The 19,378-nt window shown below is 40.7% G+C and overlaps 2 protein-coding genes across 2 annotated transcripts in view; one reads left to right on the top strand and one right to left on the bottom strand.

Moving 5' to 3' along the window:
* FAM227B (family with sequence similarity 227 member B) overlaps positions 1 to 19,378 on the bottom strand; it is a 76,817-nt gene that overhangs the window by 15,050 nt on the left and 42,389 nt on the right. The gene's annotated exons all lie outside the window — the stretch shown is intronic.
* FGF7 (fibroblast growth factor 7) overlaps positions 17,523 to 19,378 on the top strand; it is a 28,848-nt gene continuing 26,992 nt past the window's right edge. The window contains exons 1-2 of the mRNA XM_032232872.1: positions 17,523 to 17,733; positions 18,270 to 18,880. Of these exons, the coding sequence (XP_032088763.1) occupies positions 18,595 to 18,880 (286 nt within the window). The 5' untranslated portion in view covers positions 17,523 to 17,733; positions 18,270 to 18,594. The remainder of the gene's footprint in view (positions 17,734 to 18,269; positions 18,881 to 19,378) is intronic.

Below are 19,378 nucleotides of genomic sequence, written 5' to 3' on the forward strand. Positions count from 1 at the left end.
AGTTCGAAAGCATGTAAAAAATGCAAGTAGAAAAAATAGGGACCACCTTTGGTGGGAAAGTAACAGTGTTCCGTACGCCTTTGGCGTTTAGCCATGCCGGCCACAAAACCACAGAGACGTCTTCAGACAGCGCTGGCTCTTCGGCTTTGAAACGGAGATGAGCACTGCCCCCTAGAGTCAGGAACGACTAGCACATATGTGTGAGGGGAAGCTTTGCCTTTTAAAGATAGCATACTATATATGATCCAAAGCAAATGATGGAAGTCTGCATCATTTCAGAATGCAAATGAAAAGTCTGAATGTTTCTCAACATGAAGGAAAGGAAGGAGAAAACCTTGCCTTCAAAACACTGAAATTGGAAACTTGCTTTTCTTATTTTTAGTGTGAATTTTGAAGAATGCTTACCAATAGTTAGCCTCCCCCCAGGGTGGTTCAGCCCACGAACAGATGCCATCCGTTTACCTATTCTTACCTTATTAAGATTAGCATACAATCTGCTGCCTAGTTTTAATTTGAGAGTAAAACTATTAACAGTGACCAAAACCAGAAGTCTGTGGCTACGGGAACAGGCAAAGCCTCTTAGATGAAAATTTTGTAACAATGCTTTGCAACAAATCTGTTATCGTTTCTTGAAAATAGCAAAGGTTTTTTTTTGGGGGGGGGGAATAGCACAAACATTATTGTAAAACAGTCCGGTGAACTAATCATGAACAATTTTTTTTTCAAACCAAAGAGCTACTTTTCAACCTCTGTATGCAGCGACACAGAATTGATTTTTATTGTGCTTCATCCCTTTTAAAAAGATCATTTATAGAGCGGCAGGCCCTTCGTGGATGGTATCACACAGGCTTAAGCACTCTGCTCTGTAATCTGAGCTCCCTCAATAAATTTTGCCCCATAAATCCACCGAGATCTTTAAAAGGGCTCTGCAAAAAAAAACAAGGTCTCACCAAATTGTTGGGACATTGCCGAAACCTAATCTGGAGATAGCGTGGAGGGCGGGGTGTATTTTAAAGCAGCAAAGAAATCACCCCCACCATGTCACGATAACGAAAGGGAGAGGAAGGGGGGGTTTTTTAGTCAGACGGGAAGGCGTGGTTACAACAGGCCAAATGAGATATCATGTAACAGCCTGATTTCTTTAAGTGTTGTAGATTTGCTTGCAGGTGAGCCAGTTAGAACACTACTTACAAAGTGGACGGTCAGGTTCTTAAAAAGAAAAGTGGTATTATTATCCTATTGCAGGGGTAGAATGCCAGGGATAATGGTCTGGCCTGGGAAAACGATGACATGTGGGAGGTGCCTAGGAGCCAAGCTGGCACAGGTGGCCCTAACACTGAAATGCCTTTCTTGCCATATACTACCAGGAGGACGTTCTGACCGAGGCTTCCCGAGAGCCTGAAGCAAACTCCTGGTCCCAACAAAAACCCCTTTTATTAATTTCCTGTGATTTCTGCTCATTCACATCCAGCAAAGTCTTTCAAGGGAGGATTTACAGTCACACACCTTATCTGGCATGGAGGGCTGCCAGGCCGATATCTGCAAAACTTGGCAAGGAGTCCCGGAGAGTCACGAACCAATTAAGTGAACTGATTGTCTCCTGCAAACTCCACTCCCCTTTTTGCTCCTCTTTGATGTCCTCTGGGAGCGGCCATTCATCATCCACCTGTGGCCTTCCTCCCAAGTCGACCCCTGTCCTTTAGTTTTCCCTTCATCTGGCCACTCTGTGCATGCCCACACTGGGAACAAGCTCCAGCTGTTCTTCTGCCTCACTGATGTCTGACTCTGAAGGCAGCTAATAACTGGCATGCGGCCCTGGCCCCTCTCTGCCTCCGACACAGAGCCCTCATTAGAGCCTTCTCCAGACTCCAGGACTGGCCCATGTTCCCCCCAGCTTTCTCACTGTCCAAATCTGCTGCCAGCTCCACTAACTGCTGGCAGGCCACAACAGACAATGTGGGTGCTCAATACAACTTTTCTTTAGATTATGGGGTTGGTTAATTCATTTTTCCTCCCTGCTGATGGCTGAGCTTCCTAGGGTTTGGTGGAAGAGCTAACAGGTATTTCCAAATTGATATGCAGGTGTCCTTTTCCAAAGAAGCCATCCCCTTCTCTCTGGCATCGAAAGAGCACAAGGCAGAAAACAAGACTTCAACTGCTGTGAATTCCCTATATGTAGATTTCTGATATGAAAGTAAAAGCATTTTGTAGGATTCCCTACCCCCACCCCCGGTTGTTATTCTAATCCTTTTTCCAAGTAGATGGTATTAATCCCAGCTCAGAGAAACTCATTTCTTGGACTCATCATGAATCATCCTGTTATTATTAGAGAAATCTGTCCTCAATCTTTCCCCCAACACCAAGCTCTTATCCCAAATGAGAGGAGTTGGGAGAAAGCAAGGATTTCTATGAAAGGGATGGGAGAGGTCAGTAAGAATGGGAAAAGTTTAGTTCTTCTTACCCACTTAGCTCCTTAAGAACTAAACTCTGGGTGCTTAACTCCAGATGTAATCTTATGCTGTCACTGCTGGACCTAATGTAGTTCTGTGATCATTTCTTGTGGGGTCCTTGGTGTTCTCTGAACTTGGCTGTTTTCTTGCAGGCTTTTCATCATCAAACTGGAAAACGTCATCAATGCACTGACAACGTTACCTAGTTTGGTAATGAAATGTTTGCAAAAAAACAACAACCAGGCTCAGAGAGCACCAAGGACCCCACAGTTCAACCCTTGAGTTACAAATATTCTCTTCTACTGGTGTCATTTCTTACTCCATAATTCTGCTTGTCAATGATAGCAATAGCACTTACACTTATATACCGCTTCACAGTGCTTTACAGCGCTCCCTAAAGCAGTTTACAGAACCAGCATATTGCCTCCAATAATCTGGCTCCACGTTGGATGTCAGAAGGAGGGAAGGCTGAGTCCACTTTGAGCTGGTCAGGATTGAACTCCAGGCTGTGGGCAGAATTAGCCTGCAGTACTGCATTCTAACCATCTTGCCACCATGATGCATAAGGAGATGACATTGCTTAATCCCGCACTGCTTAACTGGCCAAGTACTGCATTATAAACTGGCTCAACCTATTAATAGTACTTTTTGGTAAGCTACTATTTTATAAGCTATTATTAAAAGACCAAACCCATCCAAAATATTTTATTTGGACAATTACAAAGGCTTATACCTTTACCAAGTGGAATGAGCATCATCACAGAAGATTATACAGCTATTTGTGAAAGTTACTTGCCAAATTGGTACAGTCCCAACAACTCAATGACCTTCAACCCGTATGATTTCCTCTGCAGGGCAATCTCACCTGCACAGAAGTCTCCTGTGTAATTTAAGTTTAATGAGGCTCACTCCTTTATACCTTATAAGCTTTATTAAAGTTAGAGAGAGAGAGAGAGAGAAAGAGAGAGAGAGAGGGAGGGAGGGAGGGGGAGGGGGAGAGAGAGAGAGAGAGAGAGAGAGAGAGAGAGAGAGAGAGAGAGAGAGAGAGAGAGAGAGAGAGAGAATTCTGAAATACTTGAATCCACAGCCAACCAATAGGATTTGGTACCACTTATGCTTACAATAAGAGCAGAAATCCATGGCTTGCCTAATCATTCGCTTATGTCAGAGTACCCACATATCTGTTAATAAGACCCTCTGTGAAATCAGTTAGCCTGCCCTATACCATTAGCACACTTCTAAAAACAGTGGATAAAAACGTTTCAAATTACCAGCAGTTGCATCATTATGGATTATTGTTTTAGCATTGCTAGCTCTCTCTAAATATGATGTTGCTCCCCGTGGAATACTGATTAAAATAGGAACCAGATGTGCTTTCCATGACCAGATTGAAAAAAAAGATAAACAACTATAGAAAATCAATTCCAATAAAGAAGGATGCCCTGAGGCTGTTTCTCAAAACGTGAGGTGGTTTGGGTGGCAGGGGCGGCTACGTAGTAAACGTATTTCAGAAGGGTGGCGCAGGCGGTGGAAATAAGCTAAAAGGAAAATCTTCCCTCCTGCTGTTTTTTTTTTTTTAAAGGAGATGGGGGCTGCTGAGACCACCAGGGAACATATTCTGATTGTAATCTAAGAGCCAAATTAGCTACATCTTAAACATAGATGCCCCTATAATGAATGTTAGAGAAGGCGGCAGACAAACTACCTCATCAAGAAAAGTTTCAAGATTTGGAACTTCAAAGTAATAAACCTGATCCAAAGGTGATATTCTGCTATTTATCTAGGAGAGCAGCAAATCTCTGGTTAGAAACTATGCACTGCAAACTGGTCATTTCCAAGGTATGGGAAGCTCTCTGGGATTGAAAGCAACACCTAATGACAAAGGTAAATGTTTGAGGAGTCTAAGGGGCATTGTGGATTATAATCCACACACCATTCTCAGACAGAGGTAAATGGCAGAGTGTTGTGGCCTGCCAGAGGCCAGCAGAGCTGGCAGCAGATTCGGACAATGAGGAGGTTGGGGAGGAACATGGGCCAGTCCTGGAGTCTGGGGAAGGTTTGGATGAGGGCTTTGTGTCGGAGGCAGAGAGGGGACCAGGGCCAGTTATCAGCTGCCTTCAGAGTCAGACATCAGTGAGGCGGATGAACAGCTGGAGCCTGTTCCCAGTGTGTGCATGCAGTGGCCAGATGAAGAGAACAGCTAAAGGACAGGGGTGGACTTGGGAGTAAGGACCGACGATGAATGGCTCCTCCCAGAGGAAATAAAAGAGGAGCAAAAGGGGAGTGGAGTTTGCAGGAGACGATTAGTTCACTTAATTGTGACTCTCCAAGACTCTTTGCCAAGTTCTGCAGATATCGGCCTGGCAGCTCTCCAAGCCAGTTAAGGTCTGTGACTGTAAATCCTCCCTTGAAAGACTTTGCTGGATGTGAATGAGCAGAAATCACAGTAAATTAATAAAAGGGTTTTTTGTTGGGACAAGGAGTTTGCTTCGGTCAGAACAGAGAACCAGAAAGATTCTGAACGAAGGGCTAAGATGTTTAATCATGGAGGTTCAAAATATGTTGTTTGTCTTAGTAGAAAAGAGATTTGGAGGACGCAATCAATCGTTCCAGGCGACAAAGCTTTATTTTGTTGCACAACTCTGTGAAAAGCCTTCTACTATACCAAAAGATGCTCTCCATCAGACAAAAGGTCCTAGCTTACAAACCCAGCTTGAACAAGGGCAGCATGTAGATATTTTCTCCGACTTAAAAAAAAAAAGAAGAAGGTTTCAGGATTCAACAGACTATGAATTTTGAATGTCCAAAATTTCAGGTCATTGTTTTTTTTAAAAAACTCACCATATTATTTTATTGGTCCTGCCTGCCTTTCCACCCTATTAAGTATGCCAGAGCATATATTTTATATTATATCCATTACAGGAATACCATTATTTCTACATGCACAACTTACTATCGTGTGTTTGCTGAATGGATGGAATTGCCCGCCCTCCGTGGTTTGTCTTTCTATCTTAGAAACACAATTCTTGGCTTGCGAAGACGACGAAGAAAAATAAACTTGATCCGAGCCTTCGTTTCATTGGAAATGCACGTGCTTCCAATTGCTTTCCTTATTTGGAATAATTTATTACCAAAGGACGTATAAAGGATCATTTTAGAAACCCTATTGCAAAATGCTGGCAACAAACTGGAATGCCACCATTTCTTTTCAACAACGCACCACTCATGGGTCAAAGGCTAAGGCAACGTTTCTCTGCAGCTGCTCTATGAGTCACACTAATCTTTGGATTGTAAGGAGTCACAAAAATATTCCCCTTTTGTGCAAGATCAGGTGGTTTATGGTTTCTAGTCAGGACAGTGCAACTTTCAGCTGGTAAGAGTAAAAACATTTTTGGGAATTCAAGGGCTGTGGGGGGGTGGAGGTGGAGGGGGTGACGCAATGATTTCCAATAAATGGAACTATGTGATATGATGATAGATAGAACATCTGCTGTGGCTCTGGTAGCAGCAATGGTGGTGGGATCCCTACCCCATCATGCTGATGCCATGACTTGCCTGCTTGAATCAGATGTCATGATGCAAGGGCATAATTGCGGCTTTTGTGGGATAAACTCTATTCTAAACTTCACACGTAATCCTGAGGTTATTTTTGAAAACCTTTCAAAAGTCCGTTCAGATCTGCACCAAGACCCAGAAGAGGGAGAAGGGAGAAAGAAAGGAGAAATGATTCTGCCTTGTTTTGACTGACACCTCCCAAGAAAAAGGAAAAAAAGACACCACCACACCCCCCCGGAAAGATAGGAGGAGTTGTAATGCTCAACAGGGGGGGAAATAGCTCTCTATTTCTGCCTTAACTGAATACTTAATTTTGTTTCAGTTTTATAATTTATATCCTGTCTCTCTCTCTGCCTTAAGATTCCTGGTGGTGAGCTGTAAGAAATTCATGTTCTGCTTCCAATCCTGCCCCTATACTGCTAAAATAAAAATGTGACCAGCCAAATAAAGCAAAGTATTACCTTACATTTAACTAATGCAACCAAGCATGTTAAAAGGCAACAAAATATTAATATTACATTAATATCAATATTACAGTCTGCATGACGTACTGTGACGGATCTTTCAAGGCAAAATATACACACACTAAATTTCCTTAAAATAATTCTGCACTTGGAAAATACATATTCTTTGGTTTACTTGGTCTTAGGCTGCATTTTCTAGTAATTGTCTGAGCTCAGAAAGTAAGCAAATTACATGTTAAAAATCTCACTCCAAAGTTTGAATGTTTAAAAAAGCATCTCTTTACTATGTCAAGAAACATTTTTGTTCTGTAGTATATACACTGTTCTAGATATATTACACACACATATATACACAAATGGTTTTTGTTTTCCCCCTTATGTTAATAATCACCTAGAGAATGTTTGCTATTAAGAAGTATAGGACTCAGCAAGTAAACATGCACAAGGATTCCATTAGGTGATTTAAGATATATTTAAAAGTTTCACTCATGCATTCTTAGCACAAGCTTAACTGCAAGGCTATATTCTTCCAGCAAAAAACTATTGTAATGAACTAGGTGGAATTGCTAATATTCTGGACTGGGAATATGGGAGTTCCGGAGTTTCAGTTCTGTGTGTTCTCACATCTGTGTCATTCACATTTATTACGGCCTGGGCAGGATGGTACAAGATGCTATGTGGTGCATCTGCAGGGGAGTTCCAAAAATTGAGATAGTGGTTTTGACCTCTCAAAGCCCTGCCACTTTGTATGTGCCTTGGGATGGGGAGAGGCTTCAATTGTGTAGCCGGAGTCACCATCTCCTTGACTATTTTTAGTCTTCCTCCCCACCTGTCCGATGACCTTGAGTGCTATAAAACTGCAAAATTGTCTTGCATTATTTTTTTCCAGACCTCCAGACCCACAAGGCCTGTAAATAGGTGGAGAGGCAGGAGACTGCATTCTCCAAAGTCAAGGATGGGACAGGTCAAATCATAAAAAGATTTTGTGGTGGGATTCAGCCGGTTCGCACCTATTGTGTTCGAACCAGTTGTTAACTGAGTCTCTCAGGAATAGGGCGGCATACAAATTGAATAAACTACAACTAAACTACATAAACTAACTTTCTAAGCAGTTTGAAGAACCGGTTGTTGGAAGAAATCTCATTTTGTTCCCCCCCCCCCACACACATACACACACTTTACAGGGCTAATCCTGTAAGGAAGGCAGGAAGGAAACATTCTAGTGTTGTTTCTAGCCTCATCTTGATTGCCCTGCTTACAGAAACTGCCTCTCCAGTTAACCCTTATTACATTGCAACAGCTAAGATGAAGCGCCCATTGACGTGAGTGACGTTGAGTTGGCCACGCGCACCCAGTCACATGACCACCGAGGCACGCCTACTCAGCTGGTCATTAGGGCAGAGAACCGGTTGTTAAATTATTTGAATCCCACCACTGGACAGGTCAAATCTTAAATGGATTATTCTTAATGTGCATTTATATTTTATAAAAATTAAAACAAAGATGGTTATCTTCCAATCACACGTTGGATTAATTTCTCCCTTCGGCTGCATTAAAAATGACAAGGAGGTAGCGATATTTATCTACAACGGGTTTTGTACTGTATACCTTCTAGACCCAGGGATGCTTCATGCAGGCCACAGCTGGGCCATCTGCCTTTCGCAAAAAGTATAAATCACAGGCAGGAATTTGGTGACATCAGCCATCCCCAAAGGAAGCCTTCATTCAGAACTTGAATTCTTTGATGGAAAGCATATTTCCCTTATACGGTTCATCTGGGCAGAGGGGAGTTAGGATTTGCTATGGAGGATCCAGTAGAAAGACAACTGGATATATCCCTTTGCCTCTCTTGTTGTGAAAATTTCCTAACTACAAAAAGAGGGAAGAGAAAGTTGTTTTACCCCGTTTTAAACCACGAAATAAACTGGGCTGTATATACATGTGGAATTGTTAACTTCTGTTTTTATAAAATGATCTTATTTGGCCACACTAAGCAGGAAAAGAAAAAAGAAGGAAACAACAACAACAACTTCCTTGTGTTTCATTTGTCAAGGAAGGATGAGGTCCCAAAAAGAGGGAAGATTAACAAACCGATTCTAGTGAAAATTAAAACAGGCACATGACTGCCGTTAAGTCTGCCAATGAAGGAAGTCTGCCTCAATTCGTCAGCTTTCCTGAAACATGGTATGGAAAAAGGACGTTGAGTTCATCTGGTAAGTTTAACAAGAATCTTCTCAGGAACTGAAGGTTTCCTTTTGACACCAAAAATCTTGCTGCGTTCTTTGCAGAAAAGTTAGGTGGACGTCAAGCAGGAGCATGAAATTCCAGGACGTAAAAAAAATATATATCTAAGAATCTGGCGAGTCATATTAATTTAGTTTAGTTTTGGCAGGGTCAGTATTTTTAATTTTCACTGAAGAGTATTCTATATGGAAAAGAAGAAGAACTAAACAAAGAAGAATAACAAGGCGGTGGAAAGCAAAACAAAGAGAAAGGAAGGTTATTGTTGACCAGACTTGCCCCAAAATTGTCCATAATCCCCATGTATCATGAGAGGTAATGAGAGTAAATCTACTGTGCATAACTTAATAAATATTCTCTTCCTGTATTTTATAAAATGGTGATTCTTGTCTCTGAAGATTTATTATTCTAAGATTATTTGGGGGGGGTCTCATATTTTTTTAAAAGTGTGCCTTTCAATCCCATTTTGACTCCTGATAACTGCAGAACACAGAATAACAGAGTTAGAGGGAACCTTGGAGGTCTTCCAGTCCAACCCCTTGCTCAGGCAGGAAGCCCTATACCAGTGTTGGCTAACCTTTTCAGCCCCCATAATCCAATGCACATGAGACACCCCGCCCATGTGTGACATGTCCCCTACGCACGTGACCCGCCATGTGTGACCCCCGTATGCATATGTGACCCCCCATGCGCCCCCATGCATGCGCCCCCCATGCATGCATCTCACACGTGCCCCCACCCATGTGTGGCAGAGACCCAAAAACCAGCTGGCTGGCAAGAGGCGCGCATGCATACGCGGCGGAGCTGAGCTGGGGCGACAGCTTTCGTGCCTGCAGAGAGGGCTCCGCATGCCATCTGTGAGACGTGTGCCACAGGTTCGTCATCATGGCTATATACCATTTCAGACAAACAATTGTCCAGTCTTTTCTTAAAGTCCCATGGTTAACCCACTGTCTCCTTCCCAGAGCTGGGAGAAACCTGGACTAGAACTCCCTATCTTCTGTTTCTATCCTGATGCCTTAACCTGATGCCTAGCTCAGGAGAGCAATTCCCTCTTCAATTTTGTGAAATAATACAGATTTCATTAAACATTTTCCACCAAGAGGCTGCCTCTTTTTTGCAACCACCAAAATATGAGAGGGATCTTGGAGTCCTAGTGGACAACCATTTAAATAGCAGCCAGCCGTGGGCAGCAGCTGCCAAAAAAGCCAACACAGTTCTAGGCTGCAGAAACAGAAGGATAGAATCAAGATCCCGTGAAGGGTTAATACCACTTTATAAGGCCTTAGTAAGGCCACACTTGGGATACTGCATCCAGTTTTGGTCACCACGATGTAAAAAAAAATGTTGAGAGTCTAGAAAGAGTGCAGAGAAGAGCAACAAAGATGATTAGGGGACTGGAGACTAAAACATATGAAGAACGGTTGCAGGAACTGGGCATGTCTAGTTTAATGAAAAGAAGGACTAGGGGAGACATGATAGCAGTCTTCTGATCTCTCAGGGGTTGCCACAAAGAAGAGGGAACCAAGCTATTCTCCAAGGCACCTGAGGGCAGGACAAGAAGCAATGGGTGGAAACTAATCAAGGAGAGAAGGAACTTAGAACTGAGGAATTTCCTGACAGTTAGAACAATTAACCAATGGAACAACTTGCCTCCAGAAGTTGTGAATGCCCCAACACGCCTCAACAACTGGATTACCTAAATCACTATCCAAAGTGTCCTTCCGATCAACAGGGGCTTGCCTGAATGTGCAATAAAAGCAAAGAGATCCTTGACATTATTCTTTTTGATAAATAAATATTACTGAAAACAGTATATGGGTGATATCCAATATACAGTTTTAACTTCCTCTTTATCAATACTATGTTGATCAATACAACTGCTAGCATGGAGTACCAGAAAGCTAATCAGGACATTGGTCGGTCTCATCATTATTATGTTATCCAGTATTACCATAAAAAGCCATTTATCTTACAGTAGTGACAATTCTGCAATAATTTTATTTCAGTTAATCAATAGTGATTCTCCATTCCAAAAAAGGGTAAAAAAGGGGAGGTGCAACCTGTCATACAGGATATATTATTTTTTTCCTAGATCTAAAACAATATTATAGTAATTTATTAATAGTTTTGCTTATTTTGAAAAAAATACTTGGACTGAAAGGTTATGTAATTTAAAAATTAGAAGGTTATGACGTACAAACAATGGTAGAATAGAAGTCTAGTAAAAATATTTAAAAAATAAATACTCTTTATGGAAGTTCACTCTTTAGTGAGATCTCCTAATACAAATAGAATCGAATGAAGTAATTGTCCACCTGATAAAGATATTTTCAAAATTGAGATGCTCCCTCACATTTCCGTCATCAATATAAAATTCTTCTATTGATTCTTGATTTTTTTTTTAAGAGTTTAGGCAAAAGCTTTAAAATCTTCTACTGTATCATTAACATTTTGTCCAGAATTTCCAATGGGAGGAACTGGAATAAGAAATTAAATTTTAAAAGGAGTGTCAGGATTATTCATTAAGAGCAATTAGTCTTTTGATGTGTAGCTTGCTAAAAGTATAAGAGATAATTAGCAATTTAAAGCAGAAAATTCCCTGGTCAATATTAACAGGGTAGTAATTTGGATTTGAAGGCCAAAGGCCACTTTGGAGAATGTGAGAATGCATACCTGCAGCAAACAGATCCCTTCCCAACAACATCACCTGGAAATATTTTAAAATTATTTTTTTAAAAGATTACAAACTGGAAACATTGGCCCACATCAAATCGTAGTATATAATTTTAGGCTGCTGTGACGTATAGGTTGACACAATTAAATATTAGCCAAGCACAAATAGTTTCGCCTTTAAAGTTACATTACAAATTGCTGCATTCAGATTTGTAAACTTCAAGGTATCTACGACTAAGAAATATAAAAAGCAATCACGTATGCATCTACCTTTATGGGCAGTAATTATTATAAAATGTACAATAGAACCTCTGGTCATAAACGCTTCTGACCACGACCAAATCGGGTTCCAACCAAAAAATTCATATTTTTTTCTCCACAGCCGATTTCCCTTTCCGCGCCTTTTTTTGGTAAGCGCCAAATTTCCAAAGCAACCAAATCGGGTTGCAACCAAAGTTATGGAATAAATTATGGTCATGAACAGAGGTTCTACTGTACCTTGATTTGTTTTCTCCAACAGGTATACAGTTTATTTATCATTAAAATCTGCTGCTTCATTGGTCCATGTGAGATTCAGATAAGATTAACTCAAGATGCAATTAAAATCCAGGGCCAAAACGAATTTTTAAAAAACATTTCAACTATTTTTTATGTAAGCAGAATGCTTAAAGAATTTCAAGAATTTGTTCTGCTTTAGCACTGGCATGTCACAGGATCAAAACATTTAGTGCATACTTAGTATATTTATACCAAGCATATAGTAATATATACTAAATATACTTACTATGCAAATATATTAACTATATTTACTATGCAAAATATATGCACTTTTCTGATCCTGTTTAATCATTCCACAAGAAAATATATATAATGGGCACATACCTAATGGGTGCATATAAAAAGTATATCATTTGGAAGGCATTAACTATGGATGCTGTATTTATCATTTTCCCATTTATGATTTTTCTCTGCACTGTATGTATAATTCCTCACTCCCAAATGGACACACCTTAGAAATGATGGACGTCTCGCTAATACAGTGGACTGCATATTCAGTGTTGCAGAATATGAATCAATTATTACTTTAGCCAAGGCTTTTAAAAAAAAAAAACCAACTAAGCTAGAAAAAGCCCTGGAAATAATTCACTACGCAATTTACCGAAATGATTTCTTTTCCAGAGCTGAAGAAAACTATGAGAAACATTTTCTAAAAGCTTGAGTATTTCCAGATTTCTGGAACTGAAGCAAAGTTATCAGGTAAAGTAGGGTAACTTATACTGGGTATGCGAACAAACAAGTTAGCTATGCAGAGTTGACCAAAAGAATGGATAAACTTTAAATAGTAGAAAATATTAATCCGCGACCCCCAAAGCCCATTTTCTAAGAAATGCTGCAGATGCTCACTTTTCAGGCTCTGAATGGGAAGCTCCTTGTGAAATAAAGTAAAAGTGGTGGCAGGATACCTATGAACTCAATATTTTGTATCAGGTGGTATGTCTATAACTGTCATGGAGAACCTATGGCATGCATTTGGGTCCTCGCACAGCATCCCTGCGTCACGGCTTCCAGATTAGTGCAGGAGGCCTTTGAGGCCCAAAACGAGTGTGTTTCCCCCCCCCCTTTCGGCACGTGATGACAAAAAGGTCTATAAAACCAAAACTGGGTTGGGGGAAGCACACAAATATTGCTGAGGTTTTAATAATAGATGGCAACTATTCAGAATCAACAAGAAGTTAGTAACTGATTTTTATCCCACTGTTATTATTTCTATAAATAATGTGATGCGGCAAACATATACAAGACTCCTTCCTTGTCCTATTTTCCCCACAACCACCACATTGTGAGGTGGGTTGGGTGAAGAGAGAGAGAGTGACGGGCCCAAGGCCATCTGGCTGGGCATTCATGTCTAAGGTAGAACTAGAACTCACACTCTGCTGGGTTTCTAGCCTAGTGCCCTAGCCATCAAAACAAACTGGCTCTCTATGTACATATAAGCACGTATGTGCTTAAAACACCACCACCAGTGAAACGGTTGGCACATAATAGCTATTACAGAAAAAGGACACACAGTCAAATTACAAGTCCAGGAAAACCAAATATCACGATAAATTTGGTACCTATGGATGTTGTGTTTATCATTTTCCCATTTGTGATTTTCTCTGCACTATATGTATAATTATAGTGTACTGATCATACTAAAGAATGTATAACTATACTGTTCTCATCATACTAGCCTTATGGGCTTTGGAAGGAGAGCCAGTTCGAAGTAGTGGTTAAAGGCATCAGGCTAGAAATTGGGAGTTATGGTAGTGCCTTAAGCACAAAGCCAGCTGGCTGACGTTGGGCCAGTCATTCTCTCACAGCCCTAGGAAGGAGGCAATGGTGTACTATTGTGCAGAAAAAATGGTAAGGTCTTGTATAAACTGTCTCCGGAGAACTGGACACAACTGAGCAAAAGAGGCAGGGGGAATCATCCTAACCAAAACTACTTGGTTTTGGAAGGATATGCATACCAAATAGAGAAGGTTCCAATTTAAAAAATCTCAGGTATTTAGTCCCAGTTATGAGATCTTGAACAGCCATTGTAGCATACTGAAGCTATAATGGAGTTGACTGGTCAATGACTTGATCCCGTTACTAAGTAATAGCTACATTTTTGTGCACTTCTTGAAATAATAAGCTATAAAAATAATACAGAAGGCTTTTTGATGGAAACAAAATTCCCACCATGCTTGAGTTTTTACAAAGAAGGCTAATGCAGTTCCTCATCAATGTGAAAGCAACCATTTTACAACTCTAACCTACAACTTTTGCAAGACTCTTTGAAATGCAAAACTATTTGCCGTTGTCTGGGAAGGTCCTTCATTCTCCAGTTATACATAGGCTTTCCTTAATCTTCTCTTTCCTTAGTCTTCCCCACAAACAAACCCTCCCTAAAAACAACAAGTTTTGAGGTTAACTCTTAATGCAATCATTTTGTTCCTGTGATATGGCCCATCTCTTAACCATGTGTCTTGTCAGTCTATCACAAGTTTGGAGATCCATAAAAGGATCTCATATAAGGATCTATCAATCTATCAACTCTATTTAATCGAAGCTGGACCAAAGAGCATTTAGGATGCCAGCTATCAATGCAAAGTCTACAGAAACAAAAAACGATAGCCTCCTCCCACACCTGTCAGTCTGGTTCTTGTCATTTGTGTTTATTTATTTAGAAAATGCATTGCTTGATTTTCCCAAAATTAAAACCAACTCTAAAGCACTACTGAACAGACAGAAAGAGAGAGAGACAGAGACATACCCTAGTCTATCAAAAGAGATTGTGCAATGTGACCAAGTCCGTTTTTTGTCATGCATGACTAAGCCTTTACACCAGTGAAGTTTTGCATCTACTTCTAGATCCATACTAGAAATTCTCCTGAATGCTTGCATATGCTTTATTTTCAACTTTGGGCAATGTTAGGAACCAGTTTGTTAAGAGATCAGTCCCTATCTTTGCAGAGCTTAAACAAAATCAGAGGAGAATGTCTTGATCACTATGTCCAGCGGGTACTTTCTGTGAAAGCATAAACCTAGATGATACTAGGGACATCTAAATCAACTCTATTTAAAACCCTTCAGAAAAGACCTAATTAAAGGGCCTGTACCCCACAGGAGATAAGGAAGGGGTGGACCAGAAGTTAAGCCTCCTCTGTGGAACACACTGTCCCCACCTCTTAGCATTCTAGAACCTGTTGCTTGTGGACTGTTGAGATCTCCATGTATGATGATTAGGCAGCTGTTCTAAGCTCTCCATTTTCAAGTTCATCTAAGAGCTTTAAAGTGGTTGAGGTTTGGTTATGCTGGGATGATATTACAGCTGAAGTTTTATTATGTACTAGCTGATAACCCGGGGTTGCCAAACATAATTTGTAATGTTGTATTTTCCCCCTTACCAGAGGGAGCCCCGTTGTGGAGTACTGTAAAGCCATTACCATGGCAACTCCATTGCCCTGTACAGTAGAAGCCATTTGATGGCAGTACAGTAGAAGCCATTTTAAGGCATAACAGTCTGTATCTTAACCGAGGGCTGTTAGGGGGTGTCCCTACAGTATTTGTTTCCAGAGAGTAAGTCATCTGTGTACCAAGTTTGGTTGAGATTGCTCGAGGCGTTCCAGAGTTATGCTGGAACACACATACACAGCCATTTTTATATAGAGAGATATGTACTATCAGAGTCATTTGAGTGGACAAGATAAAAATATGTAAACAAATGAACGAAAGTTCTTCTTAAGAATCTTATTTTGTTCTTGAACTGAGAAAAAACTTAGTAGATACACACCTGGGACAGCAAGGTTGCCATTACGCTGAGATTTAATGGCTACCTGTTACCGGATAACCTATTCGTGGCTGAAGGCCTCCAAAGGTTATCATGAAGAGTTGAAGCTTTTGTGGTATTTGTGGAGCTTGTGTTGTAGGAATCAACAAAATGAGACTGCATAAATACTTCAATTTCATTCAACAGATGTTTCTGCTTTAAGTATGGTTGCTGGGATGAGGACTAGAGACCTTGAAGGATATGATGGGTAAAAGAAGTGTACTACTGAGAAGATACTGGTCCGTTGGCTGAAGAGGCATAGATGTCATGGGAGATAGTGTATGTATTTTTGTTTAAATAAACAAACAGCTTTTCTTTGCACTAGCTCTGTGGACAATGGTATTTACATTTCAGAGCATAGAAGATTTTAAAATATCCTCTCCATTCTCCCTAATAATCCCCCCTCCCCCCAAATATGTTTGTTCAAATTGTTGGAAATCTTTCAGTATTAATTTAGTTTAACATTTAATAATCAAACAATATAAGCCGCACAGAAATCAAGAGCCAAATCAGCAGGCATTATTGATTGCTATGACCAGCTGCTGTGCAACTTTTAGCACTGCCCAGATTTACTTTTGATTCTCAATCACGTATTCATTCCGATATGGATACCGGTGGTAGGCATTAACTGATAGGTGGCAAATCATTGGTAAAGGTGACAAGCGACCCAGAGATATCTGTATTGTTTGTAATGACTCCAAATCGGGCCATAATCCAGCTGTCATGAACCTGACTAACGAACCCAGTTTGATTAGATTTGAAGTTGACACCAGTTTCATGCCATGAAAACTTTGCAATGTAATTTAATTCAAGATGGGATATGACTTGCAATGCCAAGATACTGAGCGAGGAAGCACAGGTACTAATTTTAAAATTCAGATTAACAGAGTTGGAAGGGACCTTGTAGGTCATCTAGTCCAACCCTCCCCCCCCCAGGCAGGTGACCCTACACCATTTCTGACAGATGGCAGTCCAGTCTCTTCTTGAAAGCTTCTAGGGATGAAGCTCCCACAACTTCTGAAGGCAACATCTGTTCCACTAATTGATTGTTCTCACTTGTTCTCAATGGAAGAATTTAAAGCAGGAGAGAGTTACCAAGTCATCATGCCTAAGGTTGGCAATCCCCCCCCAATTGGGGGAGGGGGACCAGTAGGATTGGGGGAGAGGAATGTCTGCCTGAGTCAAATAAATAATGTAAATTTTTCTCATCTCCTTAAAAGCGAGGTTAATGCAAAAGCACCCAGGTGAGTTAAATTAGTTTACCAAATGATGGCCAGGACTGACAGTGGTTAAAACTGACCAACCTAGGTCAGTTTAAATATTGTCTTATAGACTATTATAGCTAGTGTGTACAATTGGGGGGAGGGGGGAGATGGTCAGAATATTAGTTGAATCAGCCCCTATGAAATAAAGTTAAGTGCAATCATCCGGTTGGAGAAAGAAATGTGCATCTGCTTCAGGGAAAGGCTCATGCTTTACTAAATAAATAGTCAATAACAGTAAGATAGTGTTGGTATTTAGGAGTCAAAGGTTTAAGGATTCTAGAAGATTTGAGACCCCTGGCATCAACCACCATCATAGCTCCCTCTGATGATTACAGAATTCTACACAACATTCAATTTTCATATATTCCACTGACAGCTTAGGTTATGTCCTAATTGCTTCCAAGAGAGGTCAGCAAAGGTTTTCCTTAAAAAAAAAATTCTAAATAAGCGAAAGACAACACATTCACTCTCCCTCTCTCACTCACTTGCTCTCTCTCTCTCTCTCGTGCGCATGCATAAACACACACACACACACACACACACACACACACAAGTGTATAGGCACACACCCTCTTGCGCATGTTGATTTATGGAAACAATTATGATCCCGTCGCAGTCTTCTCTGAGCTAGGAAAGTTTGGAGCTACAGTAGAGCCTCTCATGTTGCAAAAGGCAAACGGCAGAAATGGAATACTTGTGTGTCCGGCTGTTATCAAGAGGAGCAAGTAAGTCATCTGTCTTCTTTGAAACGTCTGCAAAGATTGCTCTTAGCTGCTAACAGTTTCCCATCCTCGCCATTCTGTAATATTGGAGGTAACTGCTCCTGAGAGCTTCTTAGGAGCTAGCAGCAATAAATCTCTCTCTCTGTGTGTGTGAGTGCATGGAGTATGGAATGAGTAAAAATAGGGAGAAATGTTATTCAGTTCCCATGATAATTACAACTGGGTTATAGGAGCGAGCCCTGTGAGAATTTCCTAACGTAGTAAGACACAATCAAATGATAGGGGAGGTTGAAGTGTGCCTTTCTGCATCTAAAGTCTGGCAACTGAGCTGAATTGTACAGCACACAGAATAGTACTGCAAAAGGAGAAGCCAGCCAAACAGGGCTATCAACGTTAGAGAGGCTATCGTGGCAGTCCCAGACCATGGCTAACTTGTCTGCATAAACATTTGTGCTTTCTTACTGTTTTATTCATTGCTTATGTAAGGACTATAACTATTTATGTGTGCCGATTTCCTGATAGATTTTTTTTGCTTTCAGTGCGAGCAGTGAATACGAGTAGCGAAGGAAGTCACAGCAGCCGAGGGTACTGCAACCTGTTCCTTTGAAGGAAGTCCTGGACGGAGGATATTTAAAGGACCAGTTCTCTATCATAGACCGATATTTGAAAAGAGATTTTTGTTGTTTTCTGTTGTTGTTGTTTTGTTTGTTTGTTTGCAAGAGGAAGCAGAGTCGCTGGTTAAGTCACTTTACAAATCCAGGGGGAAAAAACACAGGACAGGTCAATGACCAAGGAACGAATGAGCTACTGAAGACGGATTTTTTTCATTATGTTGTTCGTGAGCGACCAGAACACTGCACTATAATGCACAAATGGATATTGACATGGATCCTGCCAACTTCGTTCTACAGATCCTATTTTTACATTATCTTCCTGCTGGGAGCTCTCTCCTTAGCTTGCAATGACATGAACCCAGAGCAAATGGCTACGAATGTGAACTGTTCCTCCCCCGAGAGACATACTAGAAGCTACGATTATATGGAAGGGGGAGATTTGAGAGTTAGAAGGCTGTTCTGCCGAACTCAATGGTATGTCAAGATCGACAAGAGGGGCAAAATCAAAGGAGGGCGAGATCTCAACAGCAACTACAGTAAGTACTCCCTTTCTGCAATGTGGACTGAAAACTCAGGCCATCATTAATAGTTGCTCTGGGCTAAGTAAACGATGAGAATAGAAGATATTGGCCACACTAGCAATTAAGCATTTCCTATGAATCGTATGACATGGCCATTTGGTCCTGATTTATTTAAAAGGCGTCATTTTTAATAATATGTTTCCACTATGTTACAGACCTGCTAATGTATTACTTGCAGCTGGTAATTATTAGCAGAGAAAGCCCAATATAACAAGTGAATTAAGGCTGGTATGTATTAAGGTCTCAAATTGTACAGCTCGGATGGGATTTTAAGGTTGAAATACAAACTCCCTGTAGATACGGGTCTGGAGTTTCTAAACAGTCGTATCAACGCTTGACCACAAGTCAAATTTAAAGAGGGGAAGAGGTCATGATAAACTACATATTGCAAAAAAATTATCCTGATAGTTTACTAAATTGAAATGGTCCGTGAACATACTAAAAATGTAATGA

The sequence above is a fragment of the Thamnophis elegans genome, chromosome 16 (assembly GCF_009769535.1).
Source record: "Thamnophis elegans isolate rThaEle1 chromosome 16, rThaEle1.pri, whole genome shotgun sequence".
NCBI classification, from domain to species: domain Eukaryota; kingdom Metazoa; phylum Chordata; class Lepidosauria; order Squamata; family Colubridae; genus Thamnophis; species Thamnophis elegans.